Source organism: Taeniopygia guttata, chromosome 3 (genome assembly GCF_048771995.1).
Source record: "Taeniopygia guttata chromosome 3, bTaeGut7.mat, whole genome shotgun sequence".
In the NCBI taxonomy this organism is placed as follows: domain Eukaryota; kingdom Metazoa; phylum Chordata; class Aves; order Passeriformes; family Estrildidae; genus Taeniopygia; species Taeniopygia guttata.
Window position 1 is genome coordinate 1,897,952 of NC_133027.1, and position 27,181 is coordinate 1,925,132.

At 41.5% G+C, this 27,181-nt stretch overlaps 1 protein-coding gene across 2 annotated transcripts in view; it reads right to left on the bottom strand.

Moving 5' to 3' along the window:
- The window catches only part of NCOA1 (nuclear receptor coactivator 1), an 86,351-nt gene extending 59,259 nt beyond the window's left edge, over positions 1-27,092 (bottom strand). Inside the window, exons 1-5 of one of the 2 annotated variants that reach the window (XM_041714960.2) lie at positions 25,796-27,092; positions 20,064-20,179; positions 14,425-14,523; positions 9,998-10,161; positions 6,126-6,220 (exon numbers count right to left, since the gene is read on the bottom strand). In XM_041714960.2, coding sequence (XP_041570894.2) covers positions 6,126-6,220; positions 9,998-10,161; positions 14,425-14,504 — 339 coding nt within the window. In that variant the 5' untranslated portion in view covers positions 14,505-14,523; positions 20,064-20,179; positions 25,796-27,092. The remainder of the gene's footprint in view (positions 1-6,125; positions 6,221-9,997; positions 10,162-14,424; positions 14,524-20,063; positions 20,180-25,795) is intronic. The other variant, XM_072926243.1, reaches the window with a different exon arrangement.
- Positions 27,093-27,181: the final 89 nt, after the last annotated feature.

Genomic DNA, 27,181 nt, shown 5'->3' on the forward strand with positions numbered 1-27,181 from the left:
AGATTTTAGGTCGAAATGGGAAGAAATTGCGAGATTTTTAGACCAATTTATACTCAAAAGAAGAAGGAAACACAAGGTTTGATCTCAAATATCCTAAAATGGGAAAGAATTCCAAGGTTTTATCTCAGATATCTCAAAAACCAGAAAAAATTCCAAGGTTTTATCTCAAATATCACAAAAATGGGAAAAAATTCCCAGGTTTTAGCCCAAATATCCGGTGACGTTCTCTGATACGAACGCAATCCGGGCCTCGCGGTTCCCCACGAAGAAAAATCCGTCCAGGGACGCAAACAGGAAGAAATTCCAAGGTTTTATCCCAAATATCCCAAAAATGGGAAAGAATTCCAAGGTTTTATATCAACTACCATGAAATTTGGAAAGAATTCCAAGACTTTAGCCCAAATATCCCCCAAAACTGGAAGAAATTCCAAGGTTTTATCTCAAATCTCACGAAAATGGAAAAGAATTCCAAGGTTTTAGCCCAAATATCACAGAAATGGGGAAGAATTCCAAGGTTTTATCTCAAATATTCCCAAAATGACAAAGAATTCCAACATTTTAGCCCAACTATCCCGTAACGTTCTCCAAAACAAACGCGATCCGGCCCTTGTGGTTCACCACAATGAAAAACCTGTCCAGGGCTTGGAACAGGGAAAAATTCCAGAGATTTTATCCCAAATATCCCAAAATGGGAAAAATTCCTGAGATTTTAGCCCAAATATCCTGAAAATGGGAAAAAAACAGGAAGAAATTCCCAGGTTTTAGCCCAAATACCCAGTGACGTTCTCCGACACGAACGTGAACCGCCCCTCCCGGTTCACCACAAAGAAAAAACCATCCAGCGCCTGCAAAATGGGAAAAAACGGGAAAAAATTCCAAGATCTTAGGCCAAAACGGGGAAAAAATGGGAAAAAATTCCAAGGTTTTAGGTCGAAACGGGAAGAAAATATGAGATTTTTAGACCGACTATAGCCGGAACGAGGGAAAAACAAGAAACACAAGGTTTGATCTCCAATGTCACGAAACCCAAGGTTTTATCTCAAATATCCCAAAATGGGAAAAAATTCCAAGATTTTAGCCCAAAATGGGGAAAAAAAGGGGAAGAAATTCCAAGGTTTTAGCCCAACTATCCGGTGACGTTCTCCGACACGAACGCGAACCGCCCCTCCCGGTTCACCACGAAAAAAAAGCCGTCCAGCGCCTGCAAAAAGGGAAAAAATTCCGAGATTTTAGCCCAAAACGGGGAAAAACGGGAAAAATTACGAGATTTTAGGTCGAAATGGGAAGAAAATACGAGATTTTTAGACCAATTTATACTCAAAAGAAGAAGGAAACACAAGGTTTGATCTCAAATATCCTAAAATGGGAAAGAATTCCAAGGTTTTATCTCAAATATCTCAAAAACGAGGAAAAATTCCAAGTTTTTTTTCCAAATATCACAGAAATGGGAAAAAATTCCCAGGTTTTAGCCCAAATATCCGGTGACGGTCTCCGATACGAACGCGATCCGGCCCTTACGGTTCACCAGGAAGGAAAACATATCCAGGAATGAAAACAGGATAAAATTCCAAGGTTTTGTCCCAAATATCTCAAAATGGGAAAAAATTCCAAGGTTTTAACTCAACTATCCCAAAAATTGGAAAAGAACGGGAAGAAAATCCGAGATTTTTAGCCCAACTATCGCCAAAATGAGGGAAAACCAAGAAACACAAGGTTTGATTTCCAATATGATGAAAATGGGAAAGAAACAGGAAAAAAGCCAAGGTTTTATCTCAAATATCCCAAAATGGGAAAAAATTCCAAGATTTTAGCCCAAAACGGGAAAAAATTCCAAGGTTTTAGGCCGAAACGGGAAAAAATGGGAAGAAAATACGAGATTTTTAGACCAACTTATTCCGAAAAGAAGGAAACACAAGGTTTGATTTCTGATAGGACGAAAATGGGAAAGAAAAAAGAAAAAAAAGTCAAGTTTTTATCTCAAATATCCCAAAAACCAGAGAAAATTCCAAGATTTTAGCCCAAAATGGGTAAAAAACGGGAAGAAATTCCCAGGTTTTAGCCCAAATATCCGGTGACGTTCTCCGACACGAACGCGATCCGGCCCTTACAGTTCACCAAAATGAAAAACCCATCCAGGGCCTGGAACAGGGAAAAATTCCAGAGATTTTATCCCAAATATACCAAAATTAGGAAAAATTCCTGAGATTTTAGGCCAAATATCCTGAAAATGGGAAAAAACAGGAAGAAATTCCAAAGTTTTAGCCCAAATATCCGGTGACGTTCTCCGACACGAACGCGATCCGGCCCTCCCGGTTCACCACAAAGAAAAAACCATCCAGTGCCTGCAAAACGGGAAAAAAAGGGAAAAAATTCCGAGGTTTTAGCCCAAAACGGGGAAAAAACGGGAAAAAATTCCAAGATTTTAGCCCAAATATCCGGTGACGTTCTCCCACACAAACATGATCCAACCCTTACGGTTCACCACAAAGAAAAACCAGTCCAGAGACACAAACAGGAAAAAATTCCAAGGTTTTGTCCCAAATATCTCAAAACGGGAAAGAATTCCAAGATTTTAGCCCAAAATGGGGAAAAAAACGGGAAGAAATTAAAAGGGTTTAGCCCAAATATCCGGTGACGTTCTCCGACATGAACGTGATCCAGCCCTCGCGGTTCATCAGGAAGAAAAACCCATCCAGCGCCTGGAGAAGGGAAAAAACGGGAAAAAATTCCAAGAATTTAGGCCAAAATGGGAAGAAAAATTCGTCCAGCGCCTGCAAAAAGGGAAAAAACGGGAAAAAATTCCAAGGTTTTAGGTCGAAACGGGAAGAAAATACGAGATTTTTAGCCCGACTATCACCGAAACGAGGGAAAACCAAGAAACACAAGGTTTGATTTCCAATATGACGAAACTGGGAAAGAAACAGGAAAAAAGCCAAGTTTTTATCTCAAATATCCCAAAATGGGAAAGAATTCCAAGATTTTCTCCCAAATAGCTCAAAAATGGGAAAAACCAGGAAGAAATTCCAAGGTTTTAGCCCAAATACCCAATGACGTTCTCCGACACGAACGTGAACCGACACTCCCGGTTCACCACAAAGAAAAAGCCGTCCAGTGCCTGGAAAAGGGGAAAAAATGGGAAAAAAATCCAAGATTTTACCCCAAAACGGGGAAAAAACGGGAAAAAATTCCGAGATTTTAGGTCGAAATGGGAAGAAATTGCGAGATTTTTAGACCAATTTATACTCAAAAGAAGAAGGAAACACAAGGTTTGATCTCAAATATCCTAAAATGGGAAAGAATTCCAAGGTTTTATCTCAGATATCTCAAAAACCAGGAAAAATTCCAAGGTTTTTTTCCAACTGTCACAAAAATGGGAAAAAATTCCCAGGTTTTAGCCCAAATATCCGGTGATGTTCTCCGTCACGAACGTGATCTGGCCCTTACAGTTCACCAAAATGAAAAACCCATCCAGGGCCTGGAACAGGGAAAAATTCCAGAGATTTTATCCCAAATATACCAAAACTAGGAAAAATTCCTGAGATTTTAGGCCAAATATCCTGAAAATGGGGAAAAAACGGGAAGAAATTCCAAGGTTTTAGCCCAAATATCCAGTGACGTTCTCCGACACGAACGCGATCCGGCCCTCGCAGGTCACCACGAAGAAAAACACATCCAGGGACGTAAACAGGAAAAAATTCCAAGGTTTTATCCCAAATATCACAAAATGGGAAAAAATTCCAAGGTTTTAACTCAACTATCCCAAAAATGGGAAAAGAACGGGAAGAAAATCTGAGATTTTTAGACCAACTATCGCCGAAACGAGGGAGAAACAAGAAGGAAACACAAGGTTTGATTTCCAACATGACGAAAATGGTAAAGAAACAGGAAAAAAGCCAAGGTTTTATCTCAAATATCACAAAATGGGAAAAAAATTCCAAGATTTTAGCCCAAAATGGGGAAAAAAACGGGAAAAAATTCCAAGATTTTAGGCCGAAACGGGGGGAAAAAACGGGAAGAAAATCTGAGATTTTTAGACCAACTTATCCCCAAAATGAGGCAAAAACAGGAAGAAAATCCAAGGTTTGATCTCAAATATCCCAAAATGGGAAAGAATTCCAAGGTTTTATCTCAGATATCTCAAAAACCAGGAAAAATTCCAAGTTTTTTTCCCAAATATCCCAAAACAGGAAAAAATTCCAAGGTTTTAACTCAACTATCCCAAAAATGGGAAAAGAACAGGAAGAAAATCCAAGGTTTAGTCTCAAGTATCCGAAAATTGGAAAGAATTCCAAGGTTTTATCTCAAATATCCCCAAAATGGGTCCCTCCAATCCCAAAATTCCAACCAGGAACGAAGATCCACCTTGGTTATTCCTGGATTTGGGTCCGAAAACCCCAAAATTCCATCCAGGATCCGAGATTTGGGTCCTCAAATCCCAAAATTCCATCCGGGATCCGAGATTTGGGTCCTCAAATCCCAAAATTCCATCCGGGATCCAAGATTTGGGTCCTCAAATCCCAAAATTCCATCCGGGATCGAAGATTTGGGTCCTCAAATCCCAAAATTCCATGTGGGATCCGAGATTTGGATCCTCAAATCCCAAAATTCCATGTGGGATCCGAGATTTGGATCCTCAAATCCCAAAATTCCATCCGGGATCCAAGATTTGGCTCCTCAAACCCCAAAATTCCATCCGGGATCCGAGACCCACCCTGGCTTTTCCGGGAATTCCCGGATTCCCCCAGACACGGGAGGAGGAAGAACGGAGCAACCCAAGGGTTGGGAAAATCCCAAAAACTTGAATTTGGGAAAATCCCTGAATCCCAATTCAGGTGCGGTCCATGGCCAGGTCTGGATCCTGATCCTAAACCTGGTCCTGATCCTGATCCTGATCCTAAAACGAATCCTGATCCTAAACCTGATCCTGATCCTAATCCTAATCCTGATCCCAATGTCTAATCCTAATCCTAATCCTAATCTTAATACCAAAACTAATCCTGATCCTAATCTTGATCCTAATCCTGATCCTAAACCTGATCCTGATCCTAATATAAAACTAATCCTGGTCCTAAACCTGATCCTGAACCTGATCCTGATCCTAAATGTGATCATGATCCTGATCCTGATCCTAATCCTGATCCTAAACCTGATCCTGATCCTAATCCTAAAACTAATCCTGATCCTAAACCTGATCCCGATTCTGATCCTGAACCTGATCCTAAATGTGATCATGACCCTGATCCTGATCCTAATCCTGATCCTAAAACTAATCCTGATCCCAATCCTGATTCTGATCCTAAAACTAATCCTGATCCTGGTCCTAATCCTGATCCTGGTCCTAATCCTCATCCTGGCCTTAATTCGAATCCTAATCCTAACCCAAATCCTAATCCTAAAACTAATCTTGATCCTGACTCTAATCCCAAATCCCAATTCAAGCACGGTCCTAGGCCAGGTCCTGATCCTGATCCTAATCCTGATCCTGATCCTAATCCTAAAATTAATCTTGATCCTAATTCTGATCCTGATCCTAATCTTGTTCCTATACCTGATCCTAATCCTGATCCTAATCCTGATCCTAATCCTGACCCTAGTCCTGATCCTGATCCTGGTCCTAAACCTGATCCTAATCCTGATCCTGATCCTAATCCTAAAACTAATCTTGATCCTGACTCTAATCCCAAATCCTGATTCAAGCACGGTCCTAGGCCAGATCCCGATCCTGATCCTAATCCTGATTCTGATCCTAAATGTGATCATGACCCTGGATCTTGATCCTAATCCTGATCCTAATCCTGACCCTGGTCCTAATCCTGATCCTGATCCTAAAACTAATCCTGATCCTAAAGCTAATCCTGATCCTAATCCCAATCCTAAAACTAATCCTGATCCTGGTCCTAACCGTAATCCTAAAACTAATCCTGATCCTGATGCTAAAATCAATTTTGATCCTAAAACTAATCCTGATCCTAAAACTATACCTGATCCTAATCCCGGACCTAAAACTAATCCTGATCCTGGTCCTAACCCTAATCCTAATCCTAAAACTGCTCCTGATCCTGCCTCTAACCCCAAATCCCAAATCCAATTTGGGATTTTCCCGATCCCAATTTTTGGGGTCCCACCTCGAGCAGGAGCGGCCCCAGGGACTCCTTCTCGATGACGCCCTGGCTGCTGGAGGAGATGTCGGATTTCTGCACGTCATCATCCGCCGGATTTTCTGAAAAAAAATGGGAATTCCACAACTTTCAACCCCAAATCCGACACAAAAAAAAATTGCTAATTTTTCCCCAAATTTTCCTGATTTTTCCCTGAATTTTCCTGTTTTTTACCCAAATTTTCCTGATTTTTTCCCATTTTTTTATTGATTTTCTACCAAATTTTCCCCTAAATTTCCCCAAAATTTCCCTGATTTTTCCTGAATTTTTCTCTATTTTCACTTGAATTTTCCCCTAAACTTTATCTGACTTTTCCCCAAAATTTTTCCTAATTTTTTCCCAATTTTTCCCTAAGTTCCCCCAAATTTTCCCCTAAACTTTCCCCAGATTTTCCCACTTTTCCCCTGAATTTTCCCCTACACTTTCTCTGAATTTTCCCAAGTTTTCCCTAATTTTTCCCAAATTTCCCCTGAATTTTCCCCTAAATTTTTCCGGAATTTTCCCAACTTTTCCCTGTTTTCCCATTTTTTCCGAAATTTTCTGCCAAATTTTCCCCAAAACTTTTCCCAAAATTTCCCTGATTTTCCTGAATTTTTCCCAATTTTCCCCTGAATTTTCCCCTAAACTTTCTCTGAATTTTCCTCAAAATTTTCCCAAGTTTTCCCTAAAATTTTCCCAATTTTTCCCCAATTTCCCCCAAATTTTCCCAATTTTCCCCCGAATTTTCCCCTAAACTTTCCCCAAATTGTCCCAAATTTCCCCTGAATTTCCCCCTAAATTTTTCCTGAATTTTTCCAACTTTTCCCTTTTTCCCATTTTTTCCCAAATTTCCCCTGAATTTTCCCCTAAACTTTTCCCAAATGTTCCCTGATTTTTAAATTTTCCCACACTTCCCCCAAATTTTCCCCTAAATCTTTCCCTGAATTTTCCCCTGAATTATGCAGAATTTTCCCCAAATTTTCCTGAAATTTTCCCATGTTTTCCCAACCTTTTCCTTATTTTTTCCCATTTTTTTCACAAATTTTCCCTGAATTTCATCCTAAATTCTTCCTAAATTTTCCTGAATTTTTCACTAAATTTTCCCCGAAATTCCCCTGTATTTTCCTACATTTTTCCCCAAGTTTCCCCTGAATTGTCCCCAATTTTTCCCTGATTTTCCCCTAAATTTTCCCTATATTTTCCCCAACTTCCTCCCAAATTTCCCCTGAATTTTTCTCAATTTTCCCCCATTTTCCCTGAATGTTCCCCAATTTCCCTTGAATTTTCCCCAAATTTTCCCTATATTTTCCCCCCAAATTCCCACTAAATTTCCTTTGATTTTTCCCCAATTTTCCCCTGCATTTCCTCCAAATTTTCCCTGGATTTTGTGTATTTCCCCCCAATTTTCCCCCAGTATTTTCCCCAATTTTCCGTAAACTTTCCCTGATTTCCCCCAAATTTTTCACTATTTTTCCACCGTATTTACCACAAATTTTCCCCATTTTCCCTCAGATTTTACACAATTTTCCCCTGTATTTTTCCCAAATTTTCCCCAATTTCTCCTGATATTTCCCTGATTTTCCCCCAAATTTCTCCTGATAGTTCCCTGATTTCCCCCAAATTTTCCACTAATTTTGCCCTGTATTTTCCCCAAACTTTCCCTAATTTTTCCTGATTTTTCCCCAATTTTCCCCGATTTTTCCGCAAATTTTCCCGTTTCCCCTGCATTTCCGCCCAGTTTTCCCCCAGTATTTTCCCCAATTTTCCCCCTATTTTTCCCCAATTTTCCCTAAACTTTCCCTGATTTCCCCAAATTTTCCACTATTTTACCACCGTATTTACCACCGTATTTACCACAAATTTTCCCCAAAATTTTCCACTATTTTTCCCCTGTATTTTTCCCAATTTTTCCCCAATTTCTCCTGGTATTTCCCTGATTTTCCCCCACATTTCTCCTGATAGTTTCCTGATATTCCCCCAAATTTTTCTCTATTTTTGCCCTGTATTTTCCCCAAACTTTCCCCAATTTTTCCTGATTTTCCCCCGATTTCCCCCCAAATTTTCCCGTTTCCCCTGCATTTCCGCCCAGTTTTCCCCCAGTATTTTCCCCAATTTTCCCCCTATTTTTCCCCAATTTTCCCTAAACTTTCCCTGATTTCCCCCAAATTTTCCACTATTTTACCACCGTATTTACCACCGTATTTACCACAAATTTTCCCCAAAATTTTCCACTATTTTTCCCCTGTATTTTCCCCAAATTTTTCCCAATTTCTCCTGATATTTCCCTGATTTTCCCCCAAATTTCTCCTGACAGTTCCCTGATTTTCCCCCAAATTTTCCACTATTTTTGCCCTGTATTTCCCCTAACTTTCCCCAATTTTTCCTGATTTTTCCCCAATTTTCCCCCAAATTTCCCGATTTTTCCGCAAATTTCCCTGCTTCCCCTGCGTTTCCCCCCAATTTTCCCCCAGTATTTTCCCCAAATTTCCCCCAGTATTTTCCCCAATTTTCCCTAATTTCCGCCTAATTTTCCACTATTTTTCCACCGTATTTACCACAAATTTTCCAATTTTCCCCTGTATTTTTCCCAAATTTTCCGCAATTTCTCCTGATATTTCCCTGATTTCCCCCCAAATTTCTGATAGTTCCCTGATTTTCCCCCAAATTTTCCTCTATTTTTGCCCTGTATTTTCCCCAAACTTTCCCCAATTTTTCCTGATATTTCCCTGATTTTCCCCCAAATTTCCCCAAAATTTTCCCCAATTTTTCCCTGTTTTCCCCCAAATTTTCCCATTTCCCCTGCGTTTCCCCCCAGTTTTCCCCCAGTATTTTCCCCAATTTTCCCCCTATTTTTTCCCCAATTTTCCCTAAACTTTCCCTGATTTCCCCCAAATTTTCCACTATTTTACCACTGTATTTACCGCAAATTTTCCCAATTTCCCCCCAAATTTTCCACAATCTTTCCCCTGTATTTTTCCCAAATTTTCCCCAATTTATCCTGATATTTCCCTGATTTTCCCCCAAATTTCTCCTGATAGTTCCCTGATTTTCCCCCAAATTTTCCACTATTTTTGCCCTGTATTTCCCCTAACTTTCCCCAATTTTTCCTGACTTTTCCCTGATTTCCCCCCAAATTTTCCCATTTCCCCTGCGTTTCCCCCCAGTATTTTCCCCAATTTTCACCCTATTTTTCCCCAATTTTCCCTCAACTTTCCCTGTTTTCCCCCTAATTTTCCACTATTTTTCCACTGTATTTACCACAAATTTTCCCAATTTTCCCCCAAATTTTCCACTATTTTTCCCCTGTATTTTTCCCAAATTTTCCCCAATTTCTCCTAATATTTCCCTGATTTTCCCCCACATTTCTCCTGATAGTTTCCTGATTTCCCCCAAATTTTCCACTATTTTTCCACCGTATTTACCACAAATTTTCCCAATTTCCCCCCAAATTTTCCACAATCTTTCCCTTGTATTTTACCAAAAATTTTCCCCAATTTCTCCTGATATTTCCCTGATTTTCCACCAAATTTCTCCTGACAGTTCCCTGATTTCCCCCCAAATTTTCCACTACTTTTGACCTGTATTTTCCCCTAATTTTCCACAATTCTTCCTGATTTTTTCCCAATTTTCCCCAACTTTCCCCCAATTTTCCCCCAATCTTTCCTCGAATTGTCCCCAAATTTTCCCTGATTTTCCCCAACTTCCTCCCAAATTTCCCCTGAATTTTTGTCAACTTCCCCCAAATTTTTTCCCAATTCTCCCCCAAATTTTCTCCGATTTTCCCCAAATTTTCCCCTGAGTTTCCCCCCATTTTTTCCCCAATTTCCCCCCAAATCCCCCAAATTTTCCCGATTCCCCACCCTGCTCGAGGCGTTTGATCTGCTGGATCTGATCCACGGTTTTCTTCAGGGCGAGGCCGTGCTCGGCTTTGCCCAGCGAGTCCAACTCGCCCGGGTGCGCCGACAGCAGCTCCGCCAGCTCCGCCAGGTACCGCCGCTCCTGCTCCCGCCGGCGCTTCTCCGCGCTGCCAAAACAGAATTCCAAATATTCCAAACTTTTCCCAAAGTTTCCCCGTTTTTTCCCCATTTTTCCCTGATTTTTTCCAGTTTTTTTCTGACTTTTTCACTATTTTTCCCCAGTTTTTCCCACTATCTTGCTCCTGCTCGCACGCCACTTCTCTGCACTGCCAAAACAAAATTCCAAATATTCCAAATTTTTCCCAAAATTTCCCAAAGTTTTCCCATTTTTTTCCCATTTTTTCCTGGTTTTCCCCCATTTTTTCCTGATTTTTTACCAATTTTTTCCCATTTTTTTTCTGATTTTTTTACTATTTTTTCCCCAATTTTCCCCACTGTTTTGCTCCTGCTCGCACGCCACTTCTCCACACTGCCAAAACAAAAATTGCAAATATTCCAAACTTTTCCCAAAATTCCCAAAGTTTTCCCATTTTTTCCTGATTTTTTACCAATTTTTCCCCATTTTTTTCTGAATTTTTTACTAGTTTTCCCCCAGTTTTCCCCACTATTTTGCTCCTGCTCGCACGCCACTTCTCCACACTGCCAAAACAAAAATTGCAAATATTCCAAACTTTTCCCAAAAATTCCCAAAGTTTTCCCATTTTTTCCTAATTTTTTCCTAATTTTTTCCCTTTTTTTTCTGACTTTTTCACTATTTTTCCCCAGTTTTTCCCACTATCTTGCTCCTGCTCGCACGCCGCTTCTCCGCGCTGTCGAAACAAAATTCCAAATTTTCTCAATTTTTCCAAAAGTTTCCCCAATTTCTTCCTGATTTTTCAGTTTTTTCACTATTTTTTTCTGATTTTTCCCTATTTTTTTACAAATTTCCCCTGATTTTTTCCCAATTTTTTCCCAATTTCCTCCAATTCTCCCCACTATTTTGCTCCTGCTCGCGCGCTGCTTCTCTGCACTGCCAAAACAAAATTACAAACATTCCAAACTTTTCCCAAAGTTTCCCAACGTTTTACCATTTTTCACCATTTTTCCTGATTTTTTACCAATCTTTTCCCATTTTTTTCTGATTTTTTCACTAATTTTCCCCAATTTTCCCCACTGTTTTGCTCCTGCTCGCACGCCGCTTCTCTGCACTGCCAAAACAAAAATTACAAATATTCCAAACTTTTCCCAAAAATTCCGAACGTTTTACCATTTTTCCCCCATTTTTTCCTGATGTTTTTCCATTTTTTCCCCATTTTTTCTTGATTTTTTTACTATTTCCCTCCAATTTTCCCTAATTTTTTGCTCCTGCTCGCGCTGCTGCTTCTCTGCACTGCCAAAACAAAATTCCCAAATTTTTTCAGATTTTCCCCAAATTTTCTGATTTGTTCCCAAAATTATCCCAAATTTTCCCCGATTTTCCCCCAATTTTTCCCACATTTTTCCTAAATTTTCCTGCATTTTCCACAAATTTTTCCAGAATTTTCCCCAAATTTTCCCCGAACTTTCTCCAATTTTTTCCCAAATCTCCTGACTTTTTTCCTGAATTTATCTCTAAATCTCCCCAATTTTCCCCAAATTTTCCCTGAACTTTCTCCAATTTTTTTTCCCAAATCTCCTGATTTTTTCCTGAATTTATCTCTAAATCTCCCCAATTTCCCCCCAATTTTCCCCAAATTTCTCCTGATTTTTTCCCATTTTTCTTGAATTTTTTTCCCAAATTTTCCCCATTTTTCCCAAATTTCCCCCAAATTTCTCCTGATTTTTTCCCCATTTTTTCTCAGATTTTCCCAAAATTTTCCCTGACTTTTCCCCACATTTACTCATTTGTTCCCAAATTTTCCCCGATTTTCTTCCTATTTTTCCCCCATTTTCCCCAAATTTTCCTGCATTTTCCACAAATATTTCCAGAATTTTCCCCAAATTTCTCCTGATTTTTCCCCACTTTTCATGAATTTTTTCCCAAATTCCCCCATTTTTCCCAATTTTTTCCCAAATTTCCCCGAAATTTCTCCTGATTTTTTTCCCCATTTTTTTCTCAGATTTCCCCCCATTTTCCCAAATTTTCCTGCATTTCCCACAAATTTTTCCCCCATTTTCCCCAAATTTTTCCAGAATTTTCCCCGTATTTTCCCTGAACTATCTTCAATTTTTTCCCAAATCTCCTGATTTTTTCCTGAATTTATCTCTAAATTTCCTCAATTTTCTCCTAATGTTTTTCCCCATTTTTTCTCAGATTTCCCCAAATTTTCCCTGAATTTTCCCCAAATTTCCTGATTTGTTCCCAAATTTATCCCAAATTTTCCCCGATTTTCCCCCAATTTTTCCCACATTTTCCCAAATTTTCCTGCATTTTCCACAAATTTTTCCAGATTTTTCCCCAATTTTTCCCCCATTTTCCCCATATTTTCCTGCATTTTCCCCAATTTTTTCCAGAATTTTCCACAAATTTTCCACAAACTTTCTCCAATCTCTTCCCAAATTTACCAATTTTTTCCTGAATTTATCCCAAATTCTCACACATTTTCTCCCAATTTTCCCCAAATTTCTCCTGATTTTTTTCCGTATTTTTCCCAAATTTTCCAAATTTTCCCCCGTTTTTCCCTAATTTATCCCAAATTTTCCCCGATTTTCCCCCAATTTTTCCCCCATTTTCCCCAAATTTTCCTGCATTTTCCACAAATTTTTCCCCCATTTTCCCCAAATTTCTGCAGAATTTTCCCTGAATTTTTCCTGAACTTTCTCCAATTTTTTCCCAAATCTCCCAATTTTTTTCCTGAATTTATCCCTAAATTTCCCCTATCTTTCCCCAATTTTCTCCAAATTTCTCCTAATTTTCTCCCATTTTTCTTGATTTTTTTCCCAAATTTTCCCATATTTTCCCCAAATTTCTGCAGAATTTTCCCTGAATTTCCCCCGAACTTTCTCCAATTTTTTCCCAAATCTCCTGATTTTTTCCTGAATTTATCCCTAAATTTCCCCAATTTCCCCCCAATTTCCCCCAAATTTCCCCTGATTTTTTTCCCCAATTTTTCTCAGATTGTCCCCAAATTTTCCCCGAATTTTCCCCATATTTTCTGATTTGTTCCCAAATTTATCCCAAATTTTCCCCGGTTTTCCCCCAATTTCCCAAATTTTCCCCAAATTTTTCTAGAATTTTCCCCGAACTTTCTCCAATTTTTTCCCAAATATCTCGATTTTTTCCTGAATTTATCCCAAATTTTCACACATTTTTCCCAATTTTCCCCAAATTTCTCTGATTTTTTTTTCCTTATTTTTCCCAAATTTTCCCAATTTTCCCCCATTTTCCACAAATTTTTCCCAAATTTTCCCCGATTTTCCCCCAATTTTCCCCCCATTTTTCCCAAATTTTCCTGCATTTTCCACAAATTTTCCCAGAATTTTCCCCAAATTTTTCCAGAATTTTCCCTGAATTTTCCCCGAACTTTCTCAAATTTTTTTCTCAAATCTCCTGTTTTCCTGTATTTATCCCTAAATTTCCCCTATTTTTCCCCAATTTTCCCAAAATTTCTCCTGATTTTCTCCCATTTTTCTCAAATTTTTTCTCGAATTTCTCCCAAATTTTCCCCAAATTTCTCCTGATTTTTTCCCCATTTTTTCTCAGATTTTCCCCTATTTTCCCCGAATTTTCCCCAAATTTCTCCTGATTTTTTCCCATTTTTCTCGAATTTTTTCCCAAATTTTTCCCAAATTTTCCCCAAATTTCTCCTGATTTTTTCCCCATTTTTTCTCAGATTTTCCCCAAATTTCCCCCAAAATTTTCCAGAATTTTCCCCGAATTTTCCCCAAGCTTTCTCCAATATTTTCCCAAATCTCCTGATTTTTTCCTGAATTTATCCCTAAATTTCCCCTATTTCCCTCCAATTTTCCACAAATATCTCCTGATTTTTCCCCATTTTTCTCTAATTTCTCCCCAAATTTCTCCCAAATTTTCCCAAAATTTCTCCTGATTTTTTTCCCCATTTTTTCCTCAGATTTTCCCCAAATTTCCCTATATTTTCCACACATTTTACCATAATTTCCCCACATTTTCCCAGAATTTTCCCCGAATTTTCCCCGAACTTTCTCCAATTTTTTTTTTTAATCCGAAATTTTCACAGATTTTTCTCCCAATTTTCCCCCAAATTTCTCCCAAATTTTTCCCAAATTTCTCCTGATTTTTTTCCCCTTTTCTGAGATTTTCCCCTATTTTCCCTGAATTTTCCCCAAATTTCTCCTGATTTTTTCCCTATTTTTTCCCCATTTTTTCCCAATTTCCCCCCAATTTTCCCCCAAATTTTTCCCGCCTTTCCGGTGTTCCGGCGTTCCGGTACCTCTGGCCGGGCTCTCCGGGGGAGCTTTTCCGTTTCCGGCACTCGGCCGCGTCGGCGGCGCCGTCGCTGAGGCCGCTCATGGTGGATCCTACGGAGCCCCTGGAAAACAACGGCAAAAGGGAATCCCTCAGGAAGGGCCAGAATTCCGGGCATTTGGGGTTTCCAGGGATTTGGGATTCCCAGAATTTCTGTGGATTTTGGGTTCCCAACATTCCCAGGGATTTGGGGTTTCCAGGGATTTGGGATTCCCAAAATTCCCAGGGATTGGGGGTTCCCAAAATTCCCAAGGATTTGGAGTTCCTGAGGATTTGGGATTCCCGGGATTTCTGTGGATTTGGGATTCTCCATATTCCCAGGGATTTGGGATTTCCGGGAATTTGAGATTCCCAAAATTCCCAGGGATTTGGGGTTCCCAAAATTCCCGGGGATTTGGGGTTCCCGGGGATTTGGGGTTCCCGGGGATTTGGGATTCCCAACATTCCCAGGGATTTGGGATTCCTGATATTCCCAAGAATTTTGGATTCCGGAGATTTGGGATTCCCAAAATTTCCAGGGATTTTGGATTCCCGGGGATTTGGAATTCCGGAGATTTGGGATTCCCAGAATTTCTGTGGATTTGGGATTCCCAGTATTCCCAAGGATTTGGGGTTCCCAGGAATTTGGGATTCCCAGGGATTTGGAATTCCTGGGATTCCCAGGGATTTGGGATTCCTGATATTTCCAAGAACTTTGGATTCCGGAGATTTGGGATTCCCAGAATTTCTGTAGATTTGGGATTCCCGATATTCCCAAGGATTTGGGATTCCAGGGATTTGGGATTGCAGAGATTTGGGATTCTCAATATTCCCAAGGATTTGGGATTCCCAAGAATTTGGAATTCTGGGATTCCCAGGGATTTGGGATTCCCGATATTCCCAAGAACTTTGGATTCCGGAGATTTGGGATTCCCAAAATTCCCAAGGATTCTGGATTCCCGGCGATTTGGGATTCCCGGGATTCTTGTGGACTTGGAATTCCCAAAGATTTGGGATTCCCAGGAAATCTGTGGATTTGGGATTCTCGATATTCCCAGGGATTTGGGATCCCAGGGATTCGGGATTTCCCAGGATTCCTCTGGATTTGCGATTCCCAAGGATTTGGGATTCCTTGGGATTTGGGATCCCAGGGATTTGGGATTTCCCAGGATTCTTCCGGATTTGGGATTCCCAAGGATTTGGAATTCTGATATTCCCAAGGTCGGAACCCGACCCAACCCAACGGAACCCAACGGAACTCAATGGAACTCAATGGAACCCAATGGAACCCAACGGAACCCAATGGAACTCAATGGAACCGAACCAAACCCAACGGAACCAAACGGAACCAAACCCAACCCAACGGAACCCAACGGTGCCCAACCCAACCCAACAGAACCCAATGGAACAGAATGGAACCAAAGGGAACCCAACAAAATGAAACAGAACCCAACCCAACCCAACAGAACCTAACAGAACCCAACGGAACCAAAACCAACCCAACCCAACCCAACCCAACCCAACCCAACAGAACCAAACCCGACCCAACAGAACCAAACCCGACCCAACGGAACCAAACCCGACCCGACCCAACCCAACTTAACCTAACCCAAACCAAGGGAACCAGACCCAACCTAAACAAACTCAACAGAACTGAACCCAACCCAACAGAACTAAACCCAACCCAATGGAACCCAATGGAACCCAACCCAACCCAACCCAACAGAACCGAACCCAACCCAACGGAACCCAACAGAACCGAACCCAACCCAACGGAACCCAACAGAACCCAACCCAACCCAATGGAACCCAACCCAACCCAACCCAACTCCAAGGAACCCAACCCAACCCAATGGAACCGAACCCAACCCAATGGAACCCAATGGAACCCAACCCATCCCAACAGAATCCGACAGAACCACACGGAACTCAACAGAAGGAAAACGAACCCAAGCCAATGGAACCCAACAGAACCAAAAAGAACCGAAGGGAACCCAACCCAACCCAATGGAACCAAATGGAAGCCAATAAGATCAAACCTTGCTCAACCAAACCCAACCGAACCAAACGGAACCCAACCATCCCAATGGAACCGAACCCAACCCAATGGAAGCCAACAGAACCCAACCCAACCCAATGGAACCCAACCCATCCCAACAGAATCCGACAGAACCCAATGGAACTCAACAGAAGGAAAACAAAACCAACCCAATGGAACCAAACAGAACCAAAAAGAACCGATGGGAACCCAACCCAACCCAATGGAACCCAATGGAACCCAACAGAATCCAACAGAAACCAGCCCAACCCAACAGAACCCAACAGAACTCAACAGAACCCAATGGAACAGAACGGAACCAAAAGGAACCGAACCCAACCCAACAGAACCCAACAGAACCCAACGGAACCCAACGGAACCCAACAGAATCCAACAGAAACCAGCCCAACCCAATGGAAACCAACAGAACCCAACAGAATCAAACCCAACCAACAGAACCCAACGGAACCCAACGGAACCCAACAGAACCCAATGGAATGCAACCCAATGGAACCAAACAACCCAACACAACCCAACACAACACAACCCAATGGAACCCAACGGAACCAAACATAACCCAACGCAACAGAAGCAAAGAGAACCCAACGGAACCCAACGGAACCCAACAGAACCCAATGGAACAGAACGGAACCAAAAGGAACTGAATCCAACAGGACCCAACAGAACCCAATGGAACCCAACAGAACCCAACGGAACCAAACTCAACCCAACAGAACCAAAGGGAACCCAACCCAACCCAATGGAACCCAACGGGACCAAAGGGAACCCCACAAAATGAAACGGAACCAAACGTTCCCAACCCAACCCAGCGGAACCCAACAGAACCCAACCCAACCCAACCCAATGGAACCAAACCTAACCCAACAGAACCCAACCCAACCCAACCCAACCCAATGGAACCGAACCCAGCCCAACAGAACCCAACGGAACCAAACGGAACCAAAGGGAACCCAACAAAATGAAATGGAACCAAACGTTCCCAACCCAACCCAACGGAACCCAACGGAACCAAACCTAACGGAACCCAACAGAGCCCAACCAAACGCAACTGAACCCAACCCAATGGAACCCAACTCAACGGAGCTGAACGGAACCAAACCCAACGCAATGGAACCAAAGAGAACCCAACAGAACCAAACCCAACCCAACGGAACCCAACTCAACAAAATCAAATGGAAGCCAAGAGAACCCAACCCAACAGAACCCAATGGAACCAAACTGAACCAACCCAACCAACCCAACCCAACAGGACCAAACCCAATAGAACCCAACCCAACGGAACCCAATGGAACCAAACTGAACCAACCCAACCCAACAGAACCCAACAGAACCCAACCCAATGGAACCAAACCCAACCCAACCCAACCGAACCAAACCCAACCCAACAGAACCAACTCAACAAAATCAAATGGAAGCCAAGAGAACCCAACCCAGCGGAACCCAATGGAACCAAACTGAACCAACCCAACCCAACCCAACCGAACCCAACCAAACCCAACCCAACCAACCCAACCCAACCCAACGGAACCCAATGGAACCAAACAGAATCAACCCAACCAACCCAACGGAACCCAATGGAACCCAATGGAACACAACCCGACCCAACGGAACCCAACAGATCCCAACCCAACCCAAGAGAACCAAACCCAACAGAACCCAACGGAACCCAATGGAACCAAACTGAACCAACCCAACCCAACCCAACCCGACCCAACCCAACCCAACCCAACCCAACCAACCCAACCAACCCAACCCAACAGAACCAAACCCAACAGAACCCAAGCGAACCAATGGAACACAACCCAACCCAATGGAACCCAACCCAACCCAACAGAACCCAAGCAAACCAATGGAACACAACCCAACCCAATGGAACCCAACAGAACCCAACGGAACCCAACGGAACCGAACGGAACCAAACCCAACCCAATAGAACTCAACGGAACCCAACAGAACCCAATGGAACCAATCCCAACCCAACCCAACCCAACGGAACCCAATGGAACCAAACCCAACCCAACCAACCCAACCAACCCAACAGAACCCAACTCAACCCAACGGAACCAAACCCACCCCAACCAACCCAACCCAACCCAACCCAACCCAACCCAACCCAACCCGACCCAACCCAACCCAAACCAAACCAACTCAACCCAACCCAACCAACCCAACCCAACCAACCCAACCCAACCAACCCAACCAACCCAACCAACCTGACCCAACCCAACCAACCCAACCCAACCAACCCAACCCAACCAACCCAACCCAACCCAACCCAACCCAACCCAACCCACCCCAACCAACCCAACCCAACCAACCCAACCAACCCAACCAACCCAACCCAACCAACCAACCCAACCAACCCAACCAACCCAACCCAACCCAACCCAACCAACCCAACCCAACCCACCCAACCAACCCAACCCAACCCAACCTGACCCAACCCAACCAACCCAACCCAACCAAACCCAACCCAACCAAACCCAACCCAACCAAACCCAACCCCGAATTCCACCAAAATCTCAAAGTCCTTGGAAAATCCCCAAAATGCCTGGAAAATACCAATTCCTTGGAAAATCCCAAAAATCCTTGGAAACCCCCAAGAATTCTTTGGAAAATCCCAAAAATCCTTGGAAAACCCCAAGAATTCTTTGGAAAATCACAAAAATCCCCGGAAAAACCCCAAGAATTCTTTGGAAAATCACAAAATCCCTGGAAAACCCCAAGAATTCTTTGGAAAATCACAAAAATCCCCGGAAAACCCCAAGAATTCTTTGGAAAATCACAAAAATCCCCGGAAAAACCCAAGAATTCTTTGGAAAATCCCAAAAATTCCCAGAAAACCCTAAAAATTCTTTGGAAAATCCTAAAAATCTCTGGAAAACCCCCAAAATCCTCAGAACATCCCAAAAAAATACCTGGAAAATCCCAACAATCCTCAAAAAATGCATAAAAAATCCTTCAGAAATCCCAAGAATTCTTTGGAAACTCACATAAATCCCTGGAAAATCCAAAAAAAATCCTTAGAAAACCCAAAAAAAAAAAATCCCAAAAAATCCTTGAAAAACAAAAAAAAAATTCTTGGAAAATAAAAAAAAATTCTCAAAAAAACCCTAAAAATCCTTGGGAAACCCCAAAAATCTTCAGAAAAAATCCCCAAAAAATCCCCCAAAAAAATCCTCAGAAACCCCAAAAAATCCTTGGAAAACCTAAAATTCCTTAGAAAATCCAAATAATTCTTTGGAAAATCACAAAAATCTCCTGAAAATCCCCAAAAAAATCCCAAAATATCCTTGGAAAATCCAAATAACTCCATGGAAAATCCCAAAAAAATACCAAAATATCCCCAAAAAAATCCCCAAAAAAATCCCCAAAAAAAATCCCCCAAAAATCCCAAAAAATCCTAAAAAAATCCCAAAAAACTTGGGAAAATCCCCCCAAAAAAATTCCAAAAAATCCTCAGAAAACCTAAAAAAAAAAAACTACGCAAAAAAAACCCAAAAATTCTTTAGAAATCCCCAAAATTCCCAAATTTTGACCCCCCCCAAAAAAATCCCAAAACTCACCTGGGAGCGGCGGGGGCACCATGGGAAATCCGGGAATTTCAGGAATTTTGGGATTTTTCGGGAATTTTGGGATTTACTGGGAAATCCTAAAAGCTCCGGAATTCCATCGGCGGCTCCTGGGGAGGGAAAATTTGGGATTAATTTGGGGTTTTTAGGGATTTTTTTTGGGAATTTGGGGATTTTTGAGGGCAAGCCCAGAAAGTTCCAGAAGGAAACAAGATAGGGAATTTTTAATTCAATTTAATTTTATTTTAATTTATTTTATTCTTTCATTTGATGTCATTTTATTTGATTTTATTTTAAAAAATTAATTTTATTCTATTTTATTTTATTTTTTGCTTCATTTAATTTTATGATTTACCTTAATTGTATTTTACGTTTTTCATTTTATTTTACTTAATTTTTAATTTAATTGTATTTTTTTATTTTACTTTATTTTTTGTTTCAATTTAATCTTATGCTTCAATTTGATGTAGTTTAATTTTTAATTTAATTTAGTTTTACTTTAATTTTTAATTTTATTTTTAATATTATTTAATTTCCTTTATTTTTTGCTTTAATTGGATTTCATTTACACATTAATTTAATTTCGTTGGATTTTATTTCATGCTTAAACTTTATTTTCCTTTATTTCATTTTTTGCTTTAATTAAATTTAATTTTATTTTACTTTATTATTTCCTTTCATGTAATTTTATTTGATTTTACGATTCAATTTCCTTCTATTTCATTTTAATTTATATTTTGCTTTAATTTAATTTTATTCTTTAATTTCATGTAATTTAATTTAATTTTCAATTTTATTTTACTTTCTTTTTAATTTTAATTTATTTTTCTTTATTTTTTGCTTTAATTTGATTTCACTTTATGCTTTAATTTTACTTCATTGTATTTTATTTCATGCTTGAACTTTACTTTACTTTATTTTTTCTTTTAATTTATTTTAATTTAATTTAGTTATTTACATTTATTTTATATCATTTTATTCAGTTTTTTGCTTTTTTGTATTTTATTTTACTCTATTTTATTTTTTGCTTTAATTTGATGCATCAATTTTATTTTATGCTTTAATTTTACTTTATTTTCGTTCTATTTTTTGCTTTTCTTTAAATTTTTTGCTTTAATTTAATTTCATTTTATTCCATTCTTTGCTTTTATTTTTATTTTATTTTATTTTATTTTACTTTTTTATTTTACTTTTTTATTTTTATTTTACTTTTTGAGAGAAGAAAAATGGAAAAAAAAATGGGGAGAAAAAGGGAAAATTCTGGGAATTTTGGAGAATTTAATGGAAAAAATTGGGAATTCTGGAAAACTTGGGGCAGAAAACGGAAAATTTTGGGAATTCTGGAAAATTTGGGAAAAAATTTGGAATTATGGAAAATTGAGGGGGGAATTGGGAATTCTGGAAAATTTAGGAAAAAGATTTGGGAATTATGGAAAATCTAAGGAAAAAAATGGGAATTCTGTAAAATTGAGGGAAGAAAATGGAAAAAATCCGGGAATTTCGGAAAATTTGAGGGGAAAAATCCGGAATTCTGGAAAATTTGGGGCAGAAAACGGAAAAAATTGGGAATTGTGGAAATTTGGGGGTAAAAAAATGGGAATTTTGGGGATATTTGGGGCAGAAAAAGGGAAAAAATTGGGAATGATGGAAAATTTGGGGAAGGGAAAAGGAAAATCTTGGGAATTCTGGAAAATCTGGGAATGATGGAAAATTTGAGGGGGGAAAATCGGGAATTCTGGAAAATTTGGGATAGAAAAAGGGAAAAAATTGGGGAATGATGGAAAATTTAAGGAAAAAATTGGGAATTCTGGAAAATTTGGGGCAGAAAATGGAGGGGAAAATCTGGGAATTTTGGAAAACTAACGGAAAAATTTGAATTTTGGAAAATTCGGGGCAGGGAAAGGGAAAATATTTGGGAATTCCGGAAAATCTGGGAATGATGGAAAATTTGAGGGGAAAATTCAGGAATTGTGGAAAATTCAGGAATTGTGGAAAATTGGGGGCAGAAAAAGGAAAAATTCTTGGAATTTTGGAAATTTTAAGGAAAAAAATAGGAATTACAGAAACTTTGGGGCAGAAAGTGGAAAAATTGTTGGAATTTTGGAAAATTTAAGGAAAATTTTGGGAATTCTGGAAAATTTGGGGCAGAAAAAGGGAAAAAATTGGGAATTCTGGAAAAGTCAGGGAAAATGTGAGAATTATGGAAAAATGAGGGCAGAGAAATGGAAAAATTTTGGGAATTCTGGAAAATTGAGGGGAAAAAATGGGAATTCTGGAAAATTGAGGGGGAAAATTTGGAATTCTGGAAAATTTAGGGAAAACTATTTTGGGAATTCTGGAAAACTGAGGGAAGAAAAAGGGAAAAAATCCGAAATTTTGGAAAATTGAGGGGAAATTGGAATTTTGGAAAATTTGGGGCAGAAAAAGGGAAAAAAATGGGAATTCTGGAAAATTTAGGGGAAAAAATTGGAAATTGTGGAAAAATTGGGGCAGAAAAAGGGAAAAATTTGGGAATTCTGGAAAATTAAGGGAAAAATTGGGAATTGTGGAAAAATGAGGGAAGAAAAAGAGAAAAATTCGGGAATTGTGGAAAATTTGGGGGGAAATTTGGGGAAAAAAATGGGAATTATGGAAAATTGAGGGGAAAAATTGGGAATTCTGGAAAATTGAGGGGAAAAATTGGGAATTCTGGAAAATTTGGGGCAGAAAAAGAGGAAAAAATTGGGAATTCTGGAAAATCTGGGAATGATGGAAATTTTGAGGGGAAAAATTGGGACTTCTGGAAAATTTAGGGAAAAAATTGGGGAATTCTGGAAAATTCAAGAAAAATTTGAGAATTATGGAAAAATGAGGGCAGGGGAATGGAAAATTTTTGGGAATTCTGGAAAAATTAGGGATAAAATTGGGAATTCTGGAAAATTAAGGGGGAAAATTTGGAATTCTGGAAAATTTAGGGGAAAAATTGGGAATTCTGGAAAATTGATGGAAGAAAGAGAAAAAATCCGGGAATTTTGGAAAATTGAGAGAAAAATTGGAATTTTGGGAAATATGGAGCAGGGAAAGGGAAAAAATTGGGAATTGTGGAAATTTTGGGGTAAAAATGGGAATTTTGTGGATATTTGGGGATATTTTGGGGTATTTTAGGATATTTTTGGTTATTTTGGGATATTTTGGGTTTATTTTGGGATATTTTGGGGTATTTCGGGATAGCTTAGGATATTTTAGGATATTTTGAGTTTATTTTGGGATATTTTAGGATATTTTGAGTTTATTTTGGGATATTTTAGGATATTTTGAGTTTATTACGGGATATTTTGGGGTATTTGGGGGTATTTTTGGGATATTTTAGGATATTTTGGGGTATTTTGCAGATATTTTAGGATATTTTCAGACATTTTGGGATATTTAGGGGTTTTTTGGGGATATTTTAGGATATTTTTGGTTATTTCAGGATATTTTGTGTTATTTTGGGATATTTTGGGGTATTTTGGGATAATTTGGGGATATTTTGGGATGTTTTGGGATATTTTCACAATATTTTGGGATATTTTGGGATTTTTTGGTTTATTTCAGGATTTTTTGGGTTATTTTGAGATATTTTGGGTTATTTTGAGATATTTTTGGTTCTTTCAGGATATTTTGGGTTATTTGGGGATATTTGGGGATATTTTAGGAGATTTGTGGATATTTGGGGGATGTTTGGGATATTTTGTGTTTATTTTGGGATATTTTCGGGATATTTCGGGATGTTTATTTCAGGTTATTTTGGGATATTTTGGGGGTTATTTTGGGATATTTTGAGCTATTTTGGGTTATTTTATGATATTTTGGGGTTATTTTGGGGATATTTTGGGTTATTTTGGGGCTATTTTGGGATATTTTGGGCTTTTTGGGGTTTATTTTATGATATTTTGGGGTCATTTTAGGATATTTCGGGCTATTGTGGGTTATTTTAGGATATTTTGGGGGTTATTTTGGGGTATTTTGGGTTATTTTGGGGATATTTTGGGATATTTTTGGGATATTTCGAGATGTTTATTTCAGGATATTTTGAGCTATTTTGGGGGTTATTTTGGGATATTTTGAGCTATTTTGGGTTATTTTATGATATTTTGGGGATATTTTGGGGATATTTTGGGATATTTTGGGGCAATTTTGGGGGTTACTTTGGGATATTTAGAGCTATGTTGGGTTATTTTATGATATTTTGGGGTTATTTTGGGGATATTTTGGGGTTATTTTGGGGTTATTTGGGGATATTTTGGGGCTATTTTGGGATATTTTGGGGTATTTTGGGGATATTTTGGGATCTCTTGGGCTATTTTGGGTTTATTTTATGACATTTTGGGATTATTTGGGGGATATTTTGGGATATCTTAGGGTTATTTTAGGATATTTTGGGCTATTTTGGGTTATTTTAGGATATTTTGGGCGTTATTTTGGGATATTTTGGGTTCTTTTAGGATATTTTGAGGTTATGTTGGGATATTTTGGGAATATTTTAGGATATCTTGGGATATTTTGGGATATTTGGGGATATTTTGGGGTTATTTTGGGTTATTAGGGGGTATTTTGGGTTATTTTATGATATTTTGGGGTTATTTTGGGCTATTTGGGGTTATTTTGGTGATATTTTGGGATCTTTTGAGATATTTTGGGTTATTTATGGATATTTTGGGTTATTTTAGGATGTTTTTGGCTTATTTTGGGGGTTATTTTGGGGTATTTTGGGTTATTATAGGATATTTTGAGGCTATGTTGGGATATTTTGGGAATATTTTAGGATATCTTGGGATATTTGGGGATTTTTTGAATATTTTGGGCTATTTTGGTTTATTTTAGGATGTTTTTGGCTTATTTTGGGGGTTATTTTGGGCTATTTGGGGTTATTTTGGGGATATTTTGGGATCTTTTAAGATATTTTAGGTTATTTTAGGATATTTTAGACTATATTGGGTTACTTTTTGATATTTTGGGCTATTTTGGGGTTATTTTGGGTTATTCTGGGGATATTTGGGGATATTTTGGGCTATTTTGGGTTATTTTAGGATATTTTAGAATATATTGGGTTATTTTTTGATATTTTGGGGTATTATGGGGATATTTTGGGTTATTTTGGTTTATTTTAGGATGTTTTTGGCTTATTTTGGAGGATATTTTGGGTTATTTGGGGTTATTTTGGGGCTATTTTGGGGCTATTTTGGGGCTATTTTGGGCTATTTCGGGGCTCTTTGGGACCGTCACCCTCCCTCCAAGCCGGCCGGGGGCGGTGGGGCCGTTTTCCGAGCGCGGGGCTAAAAACCCCCAAAAATAAAATCCCAAAAATCAATTAAATTAAAAAATCAATAATTAAATTAAAAATCAATTTAAAAAACCCGGGAATGGGGCCGGGAATTCGGGGGGAGGGGGAGGGGAAGAGTTTGTGCCTCAGCTCCGAGGGGGCGGCGGAGGCGGAGGCGGCGCGGGGTCCCTGAGGGGGCGGATGGCGGAGGGCGGAGGGCGGGCTCGGAGCGAGGGGAGGGGACGGAGCGGCGGAGCCGGAGCGAGGAGAGAGCGGAGGGAGCAGAGAGGGGGAGGCGGCGGCCGCCATGGCCGGCGAGGAGCGGAGCTCGCCGCCCTGCCCCGCTCCGTGACAGCTGCCGGAGCTCCGCGGAGGAAACCCTTCCGCCCGCCGAGCTCCGAGCGCGGAGCTCCAAGCGCGGTTGGCTCCGCTCGCTCTCACTCACCTGCAGCTGCCAGGGCCGAGGCCGCGCCGCAGCGGCTCCGCCGGCCGGGCCGCGCTGCCGGAGGTTGCGGTTTGAGGGAGCGGCCGAGGAGGAGAAGCGGCGGGAGGTGGTGGCGGCCCCGGCTCCACCTCAGGGCTTCCCCCCGGGGCCGGCCGGGGCCCCTCGCTTGGGCGGCGCGGCTGCGGCTGCGGGGCTCCGGTCGGGCTCGCCGCGATCCTCCCTCCTCCCGGCGGGACGGGGCGGAGCTGGGCATGGAGGACGGAGCACGGAGGGGGCGGTGGCGGCGGAGCTCCGTTGGGGATGGATCCTCCTCCTCCTCCCGCCGCTGCTGCTGCCCTTCCTCCTCCTCCTCCTCCTCCTCCGAGCTGCTCGGCGCCATCTTCGGCCGCCGGCACCGGGCGGAGGGGCCGGGGCGGCCCCGCTGCGGCGGCCGGGACGGGGAAGGGACGGGAAGGGGAAGGAAGGGGAAGGGGAAGGCGGCGCCATGATGGCGGCGCTGAGGGGATGCGGCCACGCCAGGCCCGGGGCTCGCTGCGCGGTGCTGCCCTCGGCCACGGAGCTCCGCGGTGTCATCCTCAGCCCCGGCGCTCCGCGGTGCCACCTCTCTGCCCTGAGCCCCGGAGCTCCGCGGTGTCCCTCAGACCCCTCAGCCCCGGAGCTCCGCGGTGTCCCTCAGACCCCTCAGCCCCGGAGCTCCGCGGTGCCACCTCTCTGCCCTGAGCCCCGGAGCTCCGCGGTGTCCCTCAGACCCCTCAGCCCCGGAGCTCCGCGGTGTCCCTCAGACCCCTCAGCCCCGGAGCTCCGCGGTGTCACCCTCAGTCCCGGAGCTCCGCGGTGTCACCCTCAACCCCGGAGCTCCGCGGTGTCCCTCAGACCCCTCAGCCCCGGAGCTCCGCGGTGTCACCCTCAGTCCCGGAGCTCCGCGGTGTCACTCGGTGCCCTCAGTCCCGGAGCTCCGCGGTGTCACTCAGACCCCTCAGCCCCGGAGCTCCGCGGTGTCCCTCGGAGCCCTCAGCCCCGGAGCTCCGCGGTGTCATTCGGTGCCCTCAGCCCCGGAGCTCCGCGGTGTCCCTCGGTGCCCTCAGCCCCGGCACTCCGCGGTGTCACCGCTCAGACCCCTCAGCCCCGGAGCTCCGCGGTGTCACCGCTCAGACCCCTCAGCCCCGGAGCTCCGCGGTGTCACCCTCAGCCCCGGCGCTCCGCGGTGTCCCTCGGTGCCCTGAGCCCCGGAGCTCCGCGGTGTCCCTCGGACCCCTCAGCCGCGGAGCTCCGCGGTGTCACCCTCAGCCCCGGAGCTCCGCGGTGTCCCTCGGTGCCCTCAGCCCCGGAGCTCCGCGGTGTCACTCGGTGCCCTCAGCCCCGGAGCTCCGCGGTGTCCCTCAGCCC